Raw genomic sequence first — 17,431 nt, forward strand, 5'->3', positions numbered from 1 at the left:
ATTTTTAAATGTTCCCAAGGTACCTCTACCCAGCTGTTCCTCTGTTCGTGCTTTCCTTAATCATCATTATAGCAAAGACAGCAAGAAACAGCTGTAACCAATGCATATCTCATTATCTTTTCCTTGGCAGGCAGCGCGTGCATCGTATTTCATATCTCCCACCCTTTGCTGAAATCTATAAGCTATCTGTTATTTTTCATTTCTCTGGTATCTGACCCATGTCAAACTGTCCCTAAAGCTAAAGATTAAGCAATCTGCAAGAAGTGCAGTAGAAACTTCTTGGGGAACATGAAGAACAACACAGCAGGCCAAGAGTGGAACCTGGTTAAATTAATCTTAGGGAAAATCCAGGTGGCCTGAACAGAAATGAAGCAAGATGTTGTTGTCCATAGGCTGGACTGAAAGATCTGTTCCAGCCTGCTTAGTGCTGTGATTCTGTGTCATGCCAGTGACTTTGTGAGGTGTTGCAGTGAGACTCTTCCTTCTTTCCCTTCCTCCAGCAAGGGCTACACGGACGTGGTGAAGATCCCAGAAGGGGCGACCCACATCAAGGTGCGGCAGTTCAAAAGCAAGGACCAGAGCAGGTTCACGGCCTACCTGGCCCTGAAGAAGAAGAACGGGGAGTACCTGGTCAACGGCAAGTACATGATCTCCACCTCGGAAACCATCATCGACATCAACGGCACCGTCATGAACTACAGCGGCTGGAGCCACAAGGACGACTTCCTGCACGCCATGGGCCACTCGGCCACCAAGGAGATCCTGATCGTGCAGATCCTGGCCACAGACCCCACGCAGCCCGTGGACGTGCGCTACAGCTTCTTCGTGCCAAAGAAACAGGGCCAGCTGCCAAACTCTGTCCCCAGCAGCGGCGGTGGCGGCGGCAAAGCGACGGCGCAGGCCGCGCAGCCCCGCTGGGTGACGGGGCCGTGGCTCTCCTGCTCTCGAACGTGCGACACGGGCTGGCACACCAGGACTGTGCAGTGCAAGGATGGGCACGGGAAACTGGCCAAGGGATGTCTGCTCTCCCAGAGACCCTCAGCGTTCAAACAGTGCTTGCTGAAAAAGTGCTAACCTGTGGTGCTGAGCTGCTCTCCAAGAGGTTTGAGTAAGCCGCTGTTGGCATACTGGTGTCAGGTCTGCCCACACAGACAGAAGCAAAGGCTTCAAAGTACTTGTGTTCAGTCTCTAATTATGGGCAGAATCTGCCTGTTTGGACCAAATGAAGATGTGCACTGCTTTAAATAATGGTAGGGTGGTCTAAATACGTCAAAGAAAGTAAGGTTAAAGTTGTTATAAGCCCTCTGTGTCTGCAAAAACATAAAATAAAATAATGCAAAAGAAGAAAAACTAGTGAATGGAGGATCCTGGGATATTTGAAGGTTACAGAATCATCTCCCCTTTTTCACCTACCTCTACTACAGTATGTCCTTAGGAAACGTCACATGTCCCCATGATCCCACAGTAGCTTATTTTATACTGTTTTGTAAATATCTTTCAGTTGGTATATCACTTTATATCACTTCCTTCTATTAAGAAATCAAAAGACAAACTACATAAGCAAAATGATTGACCAAAGTATATCTGCAGCCCTTGTGGACTCGGTCCATGCTTCAGAAAGGGCCACAGATGTTTTACTGGAAAATGAAGAGCTTGCTGCTGGTTTTAAAAGTGATACCTTTTGGTTTTGACAAAAGGAAATACGTTTTCACGGTAGGAATTTCCTGACAGTATATCATTAATGTCTGACAAATCCTGTGTTTCCACCCCAAAATTCTCAGGAGGAGCCTCTCAGCAGCTTGCAGAGCAGGGAACCCCCTATTGCTCCAGCAGCAGGAGCATCAGCAGCTCCTCCTCGTGTGTGTGTCAGGCATGCACCAAAGGAGGAGCTGGCTGCAGGAGGAGTTTGTGTACACTATGCTTGTAAAACTCCCTGGTTCCAGCTGTGTCACAGCCTGGCTCCTTGTTGTCACTGAGCTGCTCGAGCTGCTCCTCTCCATGAAACAAAGGCATACTGTGCTTTGTAGAAAACTAGTTAGAGAACCCAAACTTACAGGTGAGGTAATCAAGTGTCTTCTAACTCAGATATTCTGAGGCTGTGTTCAGCTGCTTTCTCTGGTATTTTCTCTATGGCTTCTGCCTTGAATTTAACAATGTGTAATGTACCTACATCTTTTCAAGAGGCTCTCAAGGTCAAAAAAACACAGCAAGCAGTTAATATTTTATCACTGTTTTGTCCATCGTGTCTAACTCTGGTATTCATCTTACCAGCAAAAGTTTGTAACTATTTGTCTTTTTTTTTATTGTTTTGTGTGTGTGTTTGGGGTTTTTTTTAAAGCTATAGAAGGCATTCATGTTTTGTATATCTATCACATTTGGGAGGAAGAGGGGTCACTAGGAAGTCAAACCACATCAGGATGTGGAGGACTTGTCCAATATCAGTAAGACTGTTTCCACAGTACAGGCAGTAGCTGGTAACAGTTTTCCTTGGCAGCAATTCCTGAATCCTGTTATTGTCTTGTGGAAGTTCTGTGACTGAGGCTGGGCATTTCACCTTGTGCAGGTGGAGGCCTGAGAGCAGCCCTGGTAAAATTCTTCTCTTTAATATCAGCAGGCTTTGAGTTAGACCCTAAGATAACAGGTACCAAGAGAAAAGGTAAAAAAACCACTGATGAAAAGTAGAACCCCGCCTTTTACTCCTTTGTTCATCCACACAGGAGAGCAGGAGACTGCAGGAGGATTTTCAGACAAGCCTCAGTTGTAAGTCAGTGGTACTTGAGCACTGAATCACCTCAGGCTCTTCTGAAAATCCCAGGCATGAAATCAGCAGGGAAAACTCGCTGGAGTGTGGAGCAAAAAGGGCAGGTCTGACTCCAGGCTGACACAAACATGTTTTTGCAACTGTGGCATGTTTGTGTGAACTCTAAAAAATCATGTGATGATTTCAAAACAGCATAGAATTGCTACATCTACAACTGTGAAATCTGGAGAAGGATCTGGGTTTTTACCCTGTTTTAAATAAACAGTACCAAGGGCAGGGCCTCCTCCTCTGTTAAATGGATTGCCAACAAATGTTATTAATAAGCTTTCAAAAGTGGTGTGGCCTTCTGTTCAGAAGTAGATCCTGTGCAAAACTATGCATCTTGATGAATACTCCCCATTTATTCTTGATCCCAATCTAAGAACTGAGATCAAGGCTCAGATGATTTACAGAGTACTAAAAAGTAAACATTTATGCCCTCCTCTGCCTGTTAAAATAAGATCACTTTGAAATGCCTTATTTTTCCTTCCAAGCAATCTAATTCTGATGCTTTTATATGTATTACACATGTCCTAGAACCTCTCCAAAAAGTCCATAACAAATAGAAACCATCATGAGAGGAAAAAGATCAGGAGATTGAATGTGTCTCAGCATAGACAGCATTTGTCTCAGCATACAGCTGCTGCATTAAGTGGTGTTTGTGTTCTGTCATAATGGAGACAGAATGTGCAAGTATTTGTGTTTGCATCATGGTAATAATTTATTATATATTCAGCAGGCTGAGTAAAGCTTTTGGATGCTATCTAAGCATGCCATATGCGGGTATAAATTCAGAGTTTCCTTAGATCAGGAGTATCTGTTAAAAATAAAAAGAGTTTACTTAGAAATAAATCCGAGAACAAGCCACTGCAGTGATTTTCACCAGTGTAGCAATGAAGCAAATTCACACAAGCAAAGATGTGAGGGGGCAAAGGGGACAGACCAAGGCAGGACCTGAAAAGTGTAAGATAAAGGGTAAGCCAACACTTGCTTTTTCAGGTGTTCCTAAATCAGAGTCCAGTTCCAAACCTTGCCTGTGGCAGTCATGGCTGTCCCATGTACCTGATAGATGAGAATTGGTGTGAGGTCTGTTCTCAGCTGAATCCCATGTCACTCACACTGTGACATCATTGTTTACATTTTTGCCCAGTGTTGCACAGCTGGATTCATGAAATGCACCGAGGGATGGAAACCTGGAATTCTGCTCTTGGCACAGCCAGGAACAATCTCAGTGTTAAATTCACTCTGACTTTGGGACACACTTCCAGTGCCCATGGCAGAATTTGGACCCCAGAGCATCAGTGGGATTTACAGCATCTGCTTTTCAAGTAGGATATTCTCATTAGAAAAAAGCCTGGCATCTTTGGTTTGACTGTGTACAAGAAATTAAGTTTAGCTGCCCTCCTGTGGAAACAGTTTTATCACAAGGGGAAGAGGGAGTAATCTTGTGGATTAATAACAACTGTTTAAAAAAAAAGCAACACAGCACTGAAAAAAATAAAATAATTTATTGTTTTTACAACTGGTATGTGAACGGATGTAATGAATTTATTTATTCTTATTTAACAAAATACCAATTGTGCAAATTCTGTATTTAAAATGTTTTGCTATCAACTCTGTCTCTCTTTCTGGCTCTCTTTTAATTTATGCTTCGGGTTTGTGTTGAAAGTACACCTTGTGAGTTTACATAATATATGGCACTGGTCATTTTTTGTATGATTTTATTTAGAAGACTTTCTGCATGGAACAGGAGTATATGTGTATACACACACATGTAGATGTATATTCTTTTTCTGCTGCCATCTTTTCCTTCAAGAAGTTGTAGCTTTTTAATTTGATGACACCTTGTGCTCCAAGCTCCTTGTTGCACTTCAAAAAGCTCTCAGCAAGCAAGTCCCAAAGGTCTGCGGACCAAAAAAGCCCTGGAGTGGCTCCTGAAGAATTCACAAAACAGATTGGTGTTGTAAAGGCACGTGCAGTTCATGCTGGAGGCCTCAGTGATTAACCCCCAAAGCTGATCCTACCCCTTGCTTTAATTGTAGCAGAATTTCAGTAACTGGGAGTCCTCTCCATGGGTGTAAAGTTCCTCTGAGTTGCCAGCACTCTTCTCTCAGGCAGCTTCTTATGTTTAAGTGACAACACTAAAGAGAAAGCTCCTGGGTGTCTCTATAAAATAGCTTGATAAAAATATGATTTGGTTTATGAGGACTGAACCATTAAAAAAGCTGGTTTTTCTATGTTATCACTGTTTATATACATATATAAATATGTATATATGGCTATAAAAAGTCAAAAGCCCAACTTGGAAGGCTTTGCAGTGTTTTACTTAATTGTATTTCAGCTCTTTGCACCACATCAGGCAGTTAGATTAAAGAAAAAAAACCAAAAAAACCAAAAAAAAACAGCAAAGCATGTCTCCATGAGAATATACCTGTTTTTCTTCCAGTTCAACTAGTGCAGACCTCAAGGGAACTAGAATTGGGTGCAGTGTGAGGGGAAAAATGTGATGTGGACAAACCTCTAGCTTTTCTGCAGTCAGTTCATTGACCAGCACAAATGGCTCTGCAAGGGCAGTACCACAGCCTGCACATAAACAGTTCCACACTGCTGGAAGTCACCTTGCTCCAGTGTTCGTCTGAGTTAAATTCCAGCTCAGCATCTCCTCTGCCACCCAGGCACTGCCCAAAGCCAGTCAGCCATGAGGCTTTAGAGGAATTAGGGATGGCCAGTGGGTGATGCTTCCTCTCAAGGCTTAATCCAAAATGCCAGGGAATACAAGGCTGAGCTTTGATGATCTTAAGGGCAGGCTTTGAATAGGGTTTATCATTAATTGTGGGCTTTCAGGAGTAAGTTCAGGTGAATGTTTCTCCTCATGCCATGCGTTGTCATTGAGGAAGTGGAGCCTATAGCAAGAGGCAAAATTGGATTCTCTGGGCATAGGGTGGAATTTTCAGGGGGGAAAAAAGTTACGTGATTTGGAGATTTTTTTCCTTTTTTTCATGAAGTGATTGGATTTTTATTGAGCTGCCAGAGTGCCTCACTGTATTCATACTTGCCATGTTCAACATTTTCAAGGGCTTTTTTCCTACGGGTGACCTTATATTAACTTGTATAGTAAAGCTAGTTCAATTCTTGTTCCAAACAACATTGCAAATGTAGATACTTCTGGTTTATTACACACACCAGCAATGTCTCAATGTAAGAGAGATAATTGGGTCCTCAGCTGGCACCCCATAAGGGACTTTGGGGCTTAGAAGGTTTAACCACAAGCACAAGTTTTCAGTGAAAAAGTTTGAAAAGCCCTAAACACAGGTGAGTGGTGTAAGAGCTCTTCCCCACACGACATCAAACATCCCAACACCATCCCACTGCTCTGCACTCTGTGAGTCACAGGACAAAACTCTCAGCATCTTTTGCCCTGGAGGTTGTGTGTGGAGGCTCAGAGTCAGTGTAAGGACAGTAAAATCCTCTCCCCAAACACCTGCCTGGCACAGACCATGTTCAGACACCCGTGGCTAAGTGCAGGTGCATATTTTGTGTGTGCACTTGTCTGTGTGAGTACTTGGGTCTCCATAACTCCCACTCCCACGGGGAAAAAAGTTACACTGGGTTTGGTAATACCTACATAAATTTAGTTACTTCATGGCATCATTTGGCTTTGCTGGAGGTGCTTCGGACTTACACCACTGTGACAGCATAGTTTTTTCTTTATTTATAGTAGCTGGTTTACACAATTTATCATGTGAACTGTGAAATCTGCAAATAGGTTATCTTATGAAATATAGTGACAGGCATACAGGCATTGTTAAAATCCCATCAGATACAGGAAATATGCTGAATTAAGTAAGTTGGAGACAGGGTATAATTCTGTAGAGCAATAAATTTAACTTCTATTGCCAGGTCATCTGCTTAGCATCAGATAAGAGAAAATGAAGAAGGTATAGCAGGCAAGACTAAGGGAAAAGCACAAAGTTTGGGTTTGCTTAGGTTACTTCATGTGCCTCTTTATGCACTGTCAGTGTCAGCATATTGTGGAAAGTCACTTTGTCACCTGGCTGAAATACCAGTACCCTTTCAGAAACCAACATGTGTCACAAAACTTATTTTTCATCCTAGTCTGTGTCTAATCAGAGGGAGTAAATATTTTTAGAGCACCACTGTGTCAGCCAGTTTACAACATAAAAATATGCTACACAAAATATAAATTCCTTTGAACTGAACTGTGCAAGGTCTACACTGTACAATGACACACAGAAGGCTGATATTTTGTTTTGTAAGCTATTACATATGTATAATTTAACAGCTGTAATCTTAAAGCAGTTGACTATGTGATTTCAGTAAAAGTAATAAATACAAACTGTATCATAGGTCCAAAAGTTTTGTTTATATGGTATATATTTGGGGGCCTCTGTTTGCTCTTTGTGCCCCACTGCAGGCAGATGAGCATAAAGATCATGAGCATAAATTTAAGACATAAATATTCTTTCTATATGTGAACACTGCATTTTAGTTGTGGTGGGGTGGAGTTCTAAAGTGTTTTGGGGAGTTGGGAAACAGCAGGAAAGTACAGAAGGTGGTGTTTGTTGTAAGAGTCATAATTATCCATCTAAAGCAATCTCAGAGCAATAAAGACCTGCCAGAAGGGATGGTGTTGGTGCAGTCTGCATGCCGAGGTGGTGGCACAGAAAGGTGAGAGGTTTTTTGGGGAGACAGAGCTGCAGATACTCCAGTTGAAGTGTGGCTCTTCAGAGGCACTGTTACAAAGATTTACTTTTCTAATAGAACCTTATAATTCATTTTCCATGCTGATTTCTCGCTTATCCTTTCCACATTCCACAACGCTATGCTGGGAGCTTTTCTTGTTCCCAAAAATGGTGCTTTCCAAAAAGATATTCTTCCCAAAAGTAAAAGCAAACTCATCTTGTCTAAATCTTACCCCATGTGTGTGTCTAATCTATTGATTGCTGGCATTTTGATGAATTTTGGATTTTGCCTTTTATTAACTTGGAGATTTTGCTTTCTTGTGTTTTAAAAATTGTGAATGAAATTGGTTTTTATTTACAGAAACAGTTTATTTATGCCTAGGAACAGCTTTTCTTCCTAGGCTGTTAAATAATGGCAATGCAACTTTACAGAGCTGTCAGTATCTACAGAGGGGTCCAAGCTCTTTACAAAAAAGTCCTATCACCACAGGGATACATCAGTGCCTCCTCCACAGCTTTGCATAACAAGCTGCAATGTCACCGTGATCATGGTAGGTCCTGTCTCCCCAAAATTCCATTTTCATTTCCCACTTCAGAGTTTGCAGTAGCTCAGAGAAAGCCATTACTGGCAAGGGAAATCCATTGGTGTACAAATCAAATGGAGCAGACACAGTATTACAGACTTCCCCAAATGTCCAGCGCTGCCATAATCCAATTACTGTGCAGGGACTGTTCTGTATCAGGAAGATGAACTCATTCTTTCTTAATGCATTTTCCATCTCATCATATTGTGACATTTCACCTCTTCAGAAACTATCTGTAATTACATGTGAGGAGGGAGATCTTTATTCCCAACATTCTCAACTTGTAGATCCAAATTTCAATTTTAGGTGGGGATGCAAGATGGATTTGATCCAATTTCAGTATTCAAACCAATCCTTTTTTTTTTTTTTTTAAGAAAAAAAAAAATCACTTTTGGAAACCTCCAAGTACATCCAGTAATCAAACTAAAAAATGTACAAGTCTTTCCACATTGCTTATGCTGTTACCTCATTCTCCAGTACTCTGTGAAGTTTAAAGCAATAAATCCATCATACTTAGATCACTCACCATTCTAAACTGACCCAAGGACAGGGTTGAAGAGTAAGAGCATGGGAAAAATAATTTAACAAAAGCCAAGGAAAAAAGACTCTTTTCCACGCTTGGAGGGCCAGCGCGGCAATCTCTTTGCTTTCCCTTGATTATTCTGGGGAAAAAACCCACATCTAAGTGAAAAGTCACAGATGTTTTCTTAAGCAGCTGCTCAAGAAGCCTTTGTTGTAGCAATCTAAGGCTGAGCTTATTAAAACAGCCATTTTGGCCATTGCCACTGTAGCGACTGCTCCAAGTGTTGCTAAAGAAATACAGTGAGACAAGGAAGTTGGATGAAATGCTGGAGCATGTAGGTGTGGGAGAAGGAGGGGTGAAGAGCCGTTACTACTTTTGAGCTTTAAGCTGCTGGGTAGCAGGTGCTGTGCCTTCTTCCCATGGGATGCCTCCCATGCCTGTGGAACATTTTGCTTATCAAAATGCCAAATGCCCTGGTGAGGTTTGCAGATGTGGATTCTGCCCTAGTAACCACATAAGGGCCATACACACGTGTTAGTGCACATATATTACATTTGGGGAGAGAAAAAAGTGCAAATTGCACCTGACTGGCAATGCAGTAGGGAAGCCCATTGGGAAGCAGCCCTGTAACGCCATGGAGGTACCAGAGAGGACCATCACAGTGAACACCAGTGACTCCTTAAGTTTTAACTTTCATATTTTCCAGATTTTGTACTGCATTGGTATATAACTCTGAACTTCATATAAAGTGCTAGCAAGGTCTCCTCACAGCTGAGTCAGACAAAACAATCCCTTTCCAGCCCCAGAACCAAGGACACCATTACAGCTTCAGGCTCAAAAAGTGCAAACAACAGGGAATTGAGGAGAGCAATCTGGGAGGACAGGACTGCATCACCTGGAGCTGGAATTGGACAATGAACTCCAATATGGAAGTGGACCAAAACTTATAAAAGTGTAAACACTTGTGACATGTTGTCCATCTTAGGTCCATCTTGGGTCCATCTTGGGTAGAGCCATGACCAGGCTCTTGTACTGCCCAAAGTGTACAATTATGCAGTAAAACCTATGAGAAAACACTTCTTATTGGAGGAGCCTTTCTGTCTAGGACTGCAAGCATGGCAGAAGAGCCAGTGAGGATTGCTAGGAGAGGAAAAAAAAATACATTCAAAGGAACCACCCATTTATTTTCCTCAAAACATTCTGCCAGAACCTGGGGACAACTTTGTGAGGTCATGGCAATGAAAATTATGCTCCAGACACTCCTGCGGGGAACAGAAATGAATCTACTGATGAATTACTTGAAGAAGAGAACTGCAATAGCTAAGGACAGAAGCAGATGGCAAAACAAAGCTTTTCAAGACAGTCCAGGCCACAGCACCTGCCCAGGTCAACTGAATGGGTGCGGGAAAATGGGACATTGTTGGGACGAGCCACCATGGGTGGGAGGAGGTTTGGAGGAGGGGGGCAGTGGGATACACACAGACCCCCATGCCTCATCCTGTGATACACTTTGGCCTTTTAAATAAATATCTACTTTATTCCTTTAACACTGTCCAGCCTGTGTTCCAGGTAGCCTCTCAAGCCATCACCAGGACAGTCCTGTTGTGCCCTAGAGCATCGATCGGAGAGCTCACATCTTGAAATAGTTGAGAGCTGGCAGCAGGCCACCCATGCAAAGGCTGAGATGGCAGCTGCCCAACAAACAGGCCTAGTTACCTACTAAAGGTGGTCTGTAACTAAAGGGGAGCAGAAATTACACTGGAAACTTTCCGAGAGCACTTTAAAGTGGTCGATCTGAGGCTGGCCCTGCCCACTGGAATTGGGCCTTCGCCGAAGGCCTCGCTGCGCTAGGCCGGGTTTAGTCCAGAACAAACAGCGCTGGGTGCATTCTGTGTGGGCTGGGAGAAATGTTTTCTCACTGATATTTATGTGGCATGCTAAGATCTGACAGCCATCCAGAGGGGGGTTTGGGGCCAATATTTCATTTTAAATACAGGCTGCACACAGAGGAAGGAAAGCAACGTGCAATGGCATTGCTTGTGAGGGGTGATGGGAGGGGCAGAGCTGAGACAGGCTCCGTATGGCCAAGCAGAGATAGAGGTTGTTTCGACAGGAATTTGAGCTATGAAAGGATTTAAGGGGAAATTACCAACCAGTCTGGCATTCAGATGCCAAAATACACAGGCAGACTTGGCTGCACAGGCACGCTGTAATGCTCCTCAGCTTGGTTTCAAAGGGAGAAGGGAAGCAGCAGGACCTGGTGTGGAAACCTCAGCCTCTCCATGCACGCAGGGAATAAAAAATCTCAATCACCACCCCTTTGCTGAGATCAAATCAAACTCTGAAGAATTGTACGTGAAGAACTTTTCCTTCAGAGAACAGAAGAAAGAAGCAAAGGATGCTTTGCTTCCCACTCCATCAGAGTATTTTGTATTTTGGGATGAGTTTATTGTGCATTTTTGGCTATTTTTTCCCCCCAAAATAGGCCTGGTAGAGATGAAGCCAGAACCCAAGGCAAGTTGTGATGTTGCTGAGGAAGAGGTCTGCCTCCAGAAGGTCTTTGCCTGCCTCTGCCTGCTCAAGGCTTTCCCAGTATGGCCCCAGACTCAAGCTCCTCTTCCCCAGAGCCCACATCTTCTAGCCCCGGAGCCATTTCCTTTGGCTGCATTCATAATGGGTATTTAAATCATCACCTGGTTTGCTTTCAGAGTTGGTCAGGTTTCTAGAAGTATGGAAAAGAGGATGTCTAATACCAAGTAGATTAGGGGGGAAAAACCACATCAGAAAAAAAAAGAGAAATTAGGAGGTGTAGTTACTTCTCATTTACAACTACAAAAGAGAAAAAGAAGGGGAAAGCTCCAAGAAGGAACAGTATCTATGAACTGTATCTCTTCTCTCTTGAATCTGGATGTAAGCCATAACCAGGCAGTGTCCAAAAACTTTGGAAAACTCAGGGAGTTAATTTAGATCTCACAGAACTCAATATCTTGGGCTAAGCTTTAAAATATAAAGCAGAACAGCTAAAATAAGCGAATAGAGCAGCAACAGAGGAAAAAATACTTTCATTTTCAATTAGATACAGCAAGGAGGGAAAATAAACTAAGAAGAGAGCCCAGATGGTTTAAGATCATTTCATATAAGGCTAAATGTAACAGATAAATATAAGGAAAAAAATTTGATTCCAAAAGGATAAATATGGATTTCCATTAAAAGCAGTAGCTGAAGAATTCATAGCCCATTTTTATGAGAAGGTGGATATTGTTACTAAAAACCTGCAGCTCAGACAAGTCTAACATTTTAAGCCTTTTTAAAGCCTAGTTAACTTATTTAATTAGATATTCCATGAGGCTCCTGCTCCTGCATGTAAGCAATGGTAGCTGCTGTATACATTACAATCCTGAAGGGGTGGGAGTGAGTCAGTCACTCCTGATGTACCTCTCAATGTAACAGTGGCTTTCAGAGCAAAGGGTTAGCAGGGAAAAATAGAATTTCTTTGTACACCTGCTCAGGCCAGGAAGATGCACCTCAGAGACAGAGGATTCTGGCATCAGCTTGATTAACAAGATTAACCCCAAGGGTTAAAAGAATAAGCCTGGGACTGGGGTGAGGCTCCCTGCTGGACGTGCATCATGACCAAGGGTTGCAAAAGGCTCCTTGAGGGACAATTTCTGTGCTGACCCCAGAAATTTGTGAGGATGAAGGGACAAATCCTGCCTGGGAGCCAGTCCTTGAGCAGGGCTGTGAGGCCAATTCACCTGACTTGGTCATGTGAGTAAATCATTTGGGACACAGCTCAAAGCACTGCAGGGAAGTAGCTGGAGGACCGCAAAAACTACATTGGTGTCTATATGGCAGCAGACAGAGGTTATTTTAGCAGTGTGAAATGTTTTCAGATTCCAACAGCATGCAAATAGTGCCAGAGTAATTTGCCAGTGACAATAATGTGTGGTGTAATGCTGAGGATGAAAAGCCTTCAGCTGGGTTTGACCCAGTATAAACCATCCCCGGGTTCTACTCCAGTTGTTTGTAGTGTTTATCAACTATATCTGGGCTTTTTATCTGGGTAGTATCCATCACTTGAATAGAGATAAATATTAAATTATGTCTACAATTAGATTGACACTTTAAAATGTAATTTTTATTTCTAAATCATTCCAGTGAATTTGTAAATCCCATCCTTAAAGCTTTTGAAAAACATACTCTTTTTTCACTCTGCTATTTAACACCCGAGTGTGGCTCCAGCCAAAACCTGAAATCCCACGCAAGGCAGATTATGTTCAGCTCTCTGGCTGTCTGTGTATTTTCCTCTCCTATGTACCTTACAAGCCAAAGCCTGAATTTAGTCCTAAAAGCATATCCTGAGCATACACTCAGGAGACCACATTCAGGATCCTACCGCCCATCATACTGAACTGATGGATTCTACCAGGATTGGTAGTAAAACCATCATTTCAAAAAAGGCTCTTTACTTAAAGACTTTTTTTCTTTTTTTTTCTTTTTTTTTTTTTTTTTTTTGTTTTAATGGTATAGTAGTTATGGCAACTGCTTCCTGCCACCTCTGCTGCCAAAAGCCACAATCCATCCATGAAAAAGAGCTCCTCCATCCAAACAAATTTTTCAGTGGACAGCAGCATTCCCTGGCTGGAGCACACTCTTCCCTTCCCTTCTGCCAAACAAAATGTGTAACGAATGTGAGCTAAGAGTGAGGAATTAAGTGAACTCCTTACAAATGACTTTGTATTTTTACACATACATGCAAGAGACAAGAAATAAGAACACCTCTCAGGGAGACTTTAGCGGGAGAAAAGGGTAGTGAACCCCCAGGGCTGTTCAATGAAAGAAAATGTTTTCCTTTCTTAGAACACATTTGGAATTCAAACTCTTAAAAGTCTTGGCATAATACTAATTAAAAAATTGGTGGGTTATTTCCCCTTTTCCCTTAGTTTTATTCTACCTCCGAGGTCAGTGGTAGGATTTCTCAAGTCTGGGGTATTTCCTGCACAATGATCAAAGTTTGCTGTATGAATTTGAAAATAAAATGTTCCTATTCTTTGCTAGTCCCATAACTCTTGTTTCTGTGGGCAGTTCTTCCTGGTCTTGACACAAAGTAAGTCTTAAACTTCCTGTTTGACAACATGGTTTTAGAAAAGCTTTACAATTGCTTCTATAGGCTGTATTAATAACTATTATGTTCCCCCTCTAGGTGTAATTCCAATGCAGAGCTATGGAGATCTTGCTTGTCTTTGCCTTGCTTTGTGGGCTGCGACCTTTCACCACTCAGAACATAATTAGCACATTTTCCAGCAGATAGCTGGATGTTTTCATGCCCTCCTATTATGGGAAAACATTGTAACAGAGCACTGGAGCAAATAGTTCGATGCGCTGTTCTTTCAAGCCCCTGTGCAGCAAATGAATTTAAATTTACAAAAATGTCAAAAATGGAGGGAATCAAGAATGAGCAGCTGCTTATAAAGCAAGAAGTCTCTAAAATGGACTGAATTTTGAAGTTTTCTCAAAATGCACTACAACCATCATGATTCAAGTCCCTTGGAGATTTTTGGCTGCCTGTGAGAAGATAAGGCGTGGGTTCCAGGTCTAATTAGGCATTGCACGCATTGGGGTCATTAATGATTTCCAGCACAGTAGCTTCAGCCAATGAAATATTTTGCAAACAAATGGCAGAAGCACAGTGTGGGCACCCAAACACACATACAGTACACAAGCTGGAAATCATGGGAAATAGAAGGGAAGGTAACAGCAGAGACACAACTCCAATCCAAGTATTATCAGCTTTACTTCCAGGTTCAGCAACACATTGCAGCAACAGGAGAACTAGAAGAAATGAGAAGGCAAAGCTCATACATACGATGCCATGAAATAATTGATGTTTGCATTTCCAAGGGTTGACTGATTAATTCATTGCTTGGATTTTTTCCCAAGTGAGTTATGCTGGGTTGATCCAGGCCTAGCCTAGCTAAAAGATAGTGCTGCCATTCAAAGCCTAATCCTAATGAAATGTCCCAAGTTCCCCTTAACTGTGAAGCTGAGCTGCAAGATTTCAGAATTTGTGTAGGCTCGCACAGGTCAAATGAAGTGGTGACAAATAGGCACCAGAAGATATTCTTCCCCCTATTTCCCTGCTGAAGCAACTGGAAGACATAAAAGTCATAATTATCCTGGTTTAAGTCACACAGTGAGCAGAACCACAGCCAGGAATGTACCGTGGGCTTCTAGGCTCCAAAATAGTGATATAAAACAACTGTTCCTCTGTTACCAGGATTTTTTACAGCTGCTTTCAGCATCAGGTTTACATTCGCAGTTATTTTTTCATTCCAGCCACCTCTTGCAGCTGCATCCACAGAAGCAGCTCCACACTGCAGACAGGAGCACTGGCTCTGCCTACAGAACCTTTAATTAGTCAAACCAGGTACCTTTGCTAATTGACAGAAAATCCCAGAATCACTGAGGTGGGAAAAGACCTCCAAGACCATTGAGTCCAAGCTGTGTCTGATCCCCTCCTTGCCACCAGCCCAGAGCACTGAGTGCCTTCCTTGGACACCTCCAGGGATGGGGACTCCAAACCTCTCTGGGTAGCCCCTTCCAAGGCCTGACCAACCTTTCCATGTGGAAATTCCTACTGATGTCCAACCTGGCCCAGCCTGAGGCCGTTCCCTCTGCTCCTGCCCCTGTTTCCTGGGAGCAGAGCCTGACCCCCCAGCTGTCCCCTCCTGGCAGGAGCTGTGCAGAGCCAGAAGGTCCCCCCTGAGCCTCCTTTGCTCCAGTCTGAGCCCCTTTCCAGCTCCCTCAGCTGTTCCTGGGGCTCCAGCCCCTTCCCAGCTCCATTCCCTGCCCTGGTCACGCTCCAGCCCCTCCATGTCCTTCTTGCAGTGTGGGGCCCAGAACTGCCCAACTTGGTTTCTTCTGCAACTGACTGAGGCTGCACTCAATCCCCTCATCAATATCATCAATAAAGATATTAAACAGCACTGAAGATATCAACCAGGACTGAAAATCAGGCACCTAAGAGGTACAAGGCTTGTGGCTTTTGCCCCTGACCTTAGGATCAAATGAATAGTGACCCATAGGCTCTTGCTTCTCCCCAGTGGTCTAGAGCCTTATAGATGGGAAATCTCCCTTTGCCCACACAAATCCATCCCTGGGCTCAGATTGCTCTACAAGCTGCATTATGGAACAATGGCTATCTTTTCTGGGAGTAGATCTGTGAAGACAAACACTGCTGTCATAATTTATTCCAGTGGCATGCTGTCTGCCAAGGCTGCATTACACTGTTCCTCTTATTTATTTATTTTTTAAAGCCTAAATATATAAAATTGTTGCAACTGTTTAATGGACTTTCAAGAATGTAAAAAAAAATATTTTGACACTGGGGAAGGGATTTCTCCCAAGACTTTTGGATGTGCCTCTGAACAGTGTTTATAAGTACCTTTTGGATTCAGCAGGGAGAGAATGGGAACTTCACTCAAGCTCTTCTTTTCAGCCTGCAGTGGATGTCCATAGTGGGTCAGCTGGACTGCACATTCCAAATGTCTGCTCCTTTTCAGTGACAAAGGGACATGGGGTTCACATGGAAACAGGCACAGTGCAGATGTCAGAGGCTGAGTGAGATGAATCTCCTTCCAGGTTTCAAAGGGCTCAAAGTGCTTGGGAGCAGTATCCTGTTTCCAAAGAGTTTTCAAGTAAGAATTCCATTCCAAATGGCCATAATTCTTTCCAAAAATTGACTGGATGAAGGCAGGTTTGTTCTGCAGCATTTTTTTTTCACTGAGCTACCATTGTGAGAATTAGTAATGTTCCAATTCAGCCTCTCTCCCTCCCTATCATCCCTCCCCTTGACGTCCTCCAGCTCTTACTTCACTGCAAAGTTATCTTCAAGCCCAAAGTAAGAAACTGTACCTCCTCTCTGCTATAGAAAATATCTGCAGTGCATTCAAATCCCCTCAGAACATGAAGGTTGCAATGACTGTCAGAAAAATGCTTTGCTCACCTTCCCCTGCCCAAAATATATTCCTGCAGAGTGACCTAGTTTATATGCTGTGACTTCTTTCAAGATTTTTTAAAAATTAAAATATTAAGTTGTTTAAAATCAAATTAGGAAGGCCTTGGAGAGATGCACAAGTATTTGCTTCACTTGGCCCTGATACACAACATTGAAATTGTAACTACAGAGCTTTTAGAGTCAATTCTTGAATTACATATTTGCAGTGGTTATTAGAACTCAGTATCCCTATTGCACATCCAATATTGGCAAGCCTTTAGCTTCAAGGAGCTGGGACTGTGAGGTCCAAAATGTGGCCATGAAACACACAGGGGCTTTGACTGCTCTGCATTGTGAAGACTCTCTTGGTGAGGAACTCTTGTTGCTGTGCTACCAGCACAAAGGGAACCCAGCTCCTCACCCATTTGCTGTGTGTGTATTTCCACTGTCTCTCCTCTTTTGCCTTCTTTACTCCATGGTGAATAAATGTAATTGAGCCAGCAGCTGCTTTCATGTCTGTGCAGTTTTTCTGCAGGTGGCACTCAGTTCTCTTGAATGCGCTCCCGTTCATTCCCTGAAGAAAACCCCAACATCCAAACTTCTTATTTTGATTATAACCAAATAGTTAGGCAGTAAAAAAGGCAGAAGTGAGTGAATTACTGAACTCATGGAGGGGACAAGCTTTGGAGCAACTGGTGCAAATTTTTGTGTCTGGTTCCTGGGAAGCATCTTTTCATCCTCCTACTTTAGCTGCAGTTTTACAGGCAACCACATTCAAAAGAGGAGCCTCATAAAAAGGGGAGTCAAATATTTGTGGAAGGTGTT

The 17,431-nt window shown here is 42.8% G+C and overlaps 1 protein-coding gene across 1 annotated transcript in view; it reads left to right on the top strand.

The window, feature by feature from the left end:
• Positions 1-5,209, top strand: part of ADAMTS5 (ADAM metallopeptidase with thrombospondin type 1 motif 5) — a 39,072-nt gene extending 33,863 nt beyond the window's left edge. The window contains exon 8 of the mRNA XM_071433823.1: positions 501-5,209. Within this exon, the coding sequence (XP_071289924.1) occupies positions 501-1,074 (574 nt within the window). The 3' untranslated portion in view covers positions 1,075-5,209. The remainder of the gene's footprint in view (positions 1-500) is intronic.
• The last annotated feature ends 12,222 nt before the right edge of the window (positions 5,210-17,431 follow it).

This window comes from Agelaius tricolor, unplaced genomic scaffold, assembly GCF_023055355.1.
Source record: "Agelaius tricolor isolate 1412-34295 unplaced genomic scaffold, bAgeTri1.0.p SCAF_9, whole genome shotgun sequence".
NCBI classification, from domain to species: domain Eukaryota; kingdom Metazoa; phylum Chordata; class Aves; order Passeriformes; family Icteridae; genus Agelaius; species Agelaius tricolor.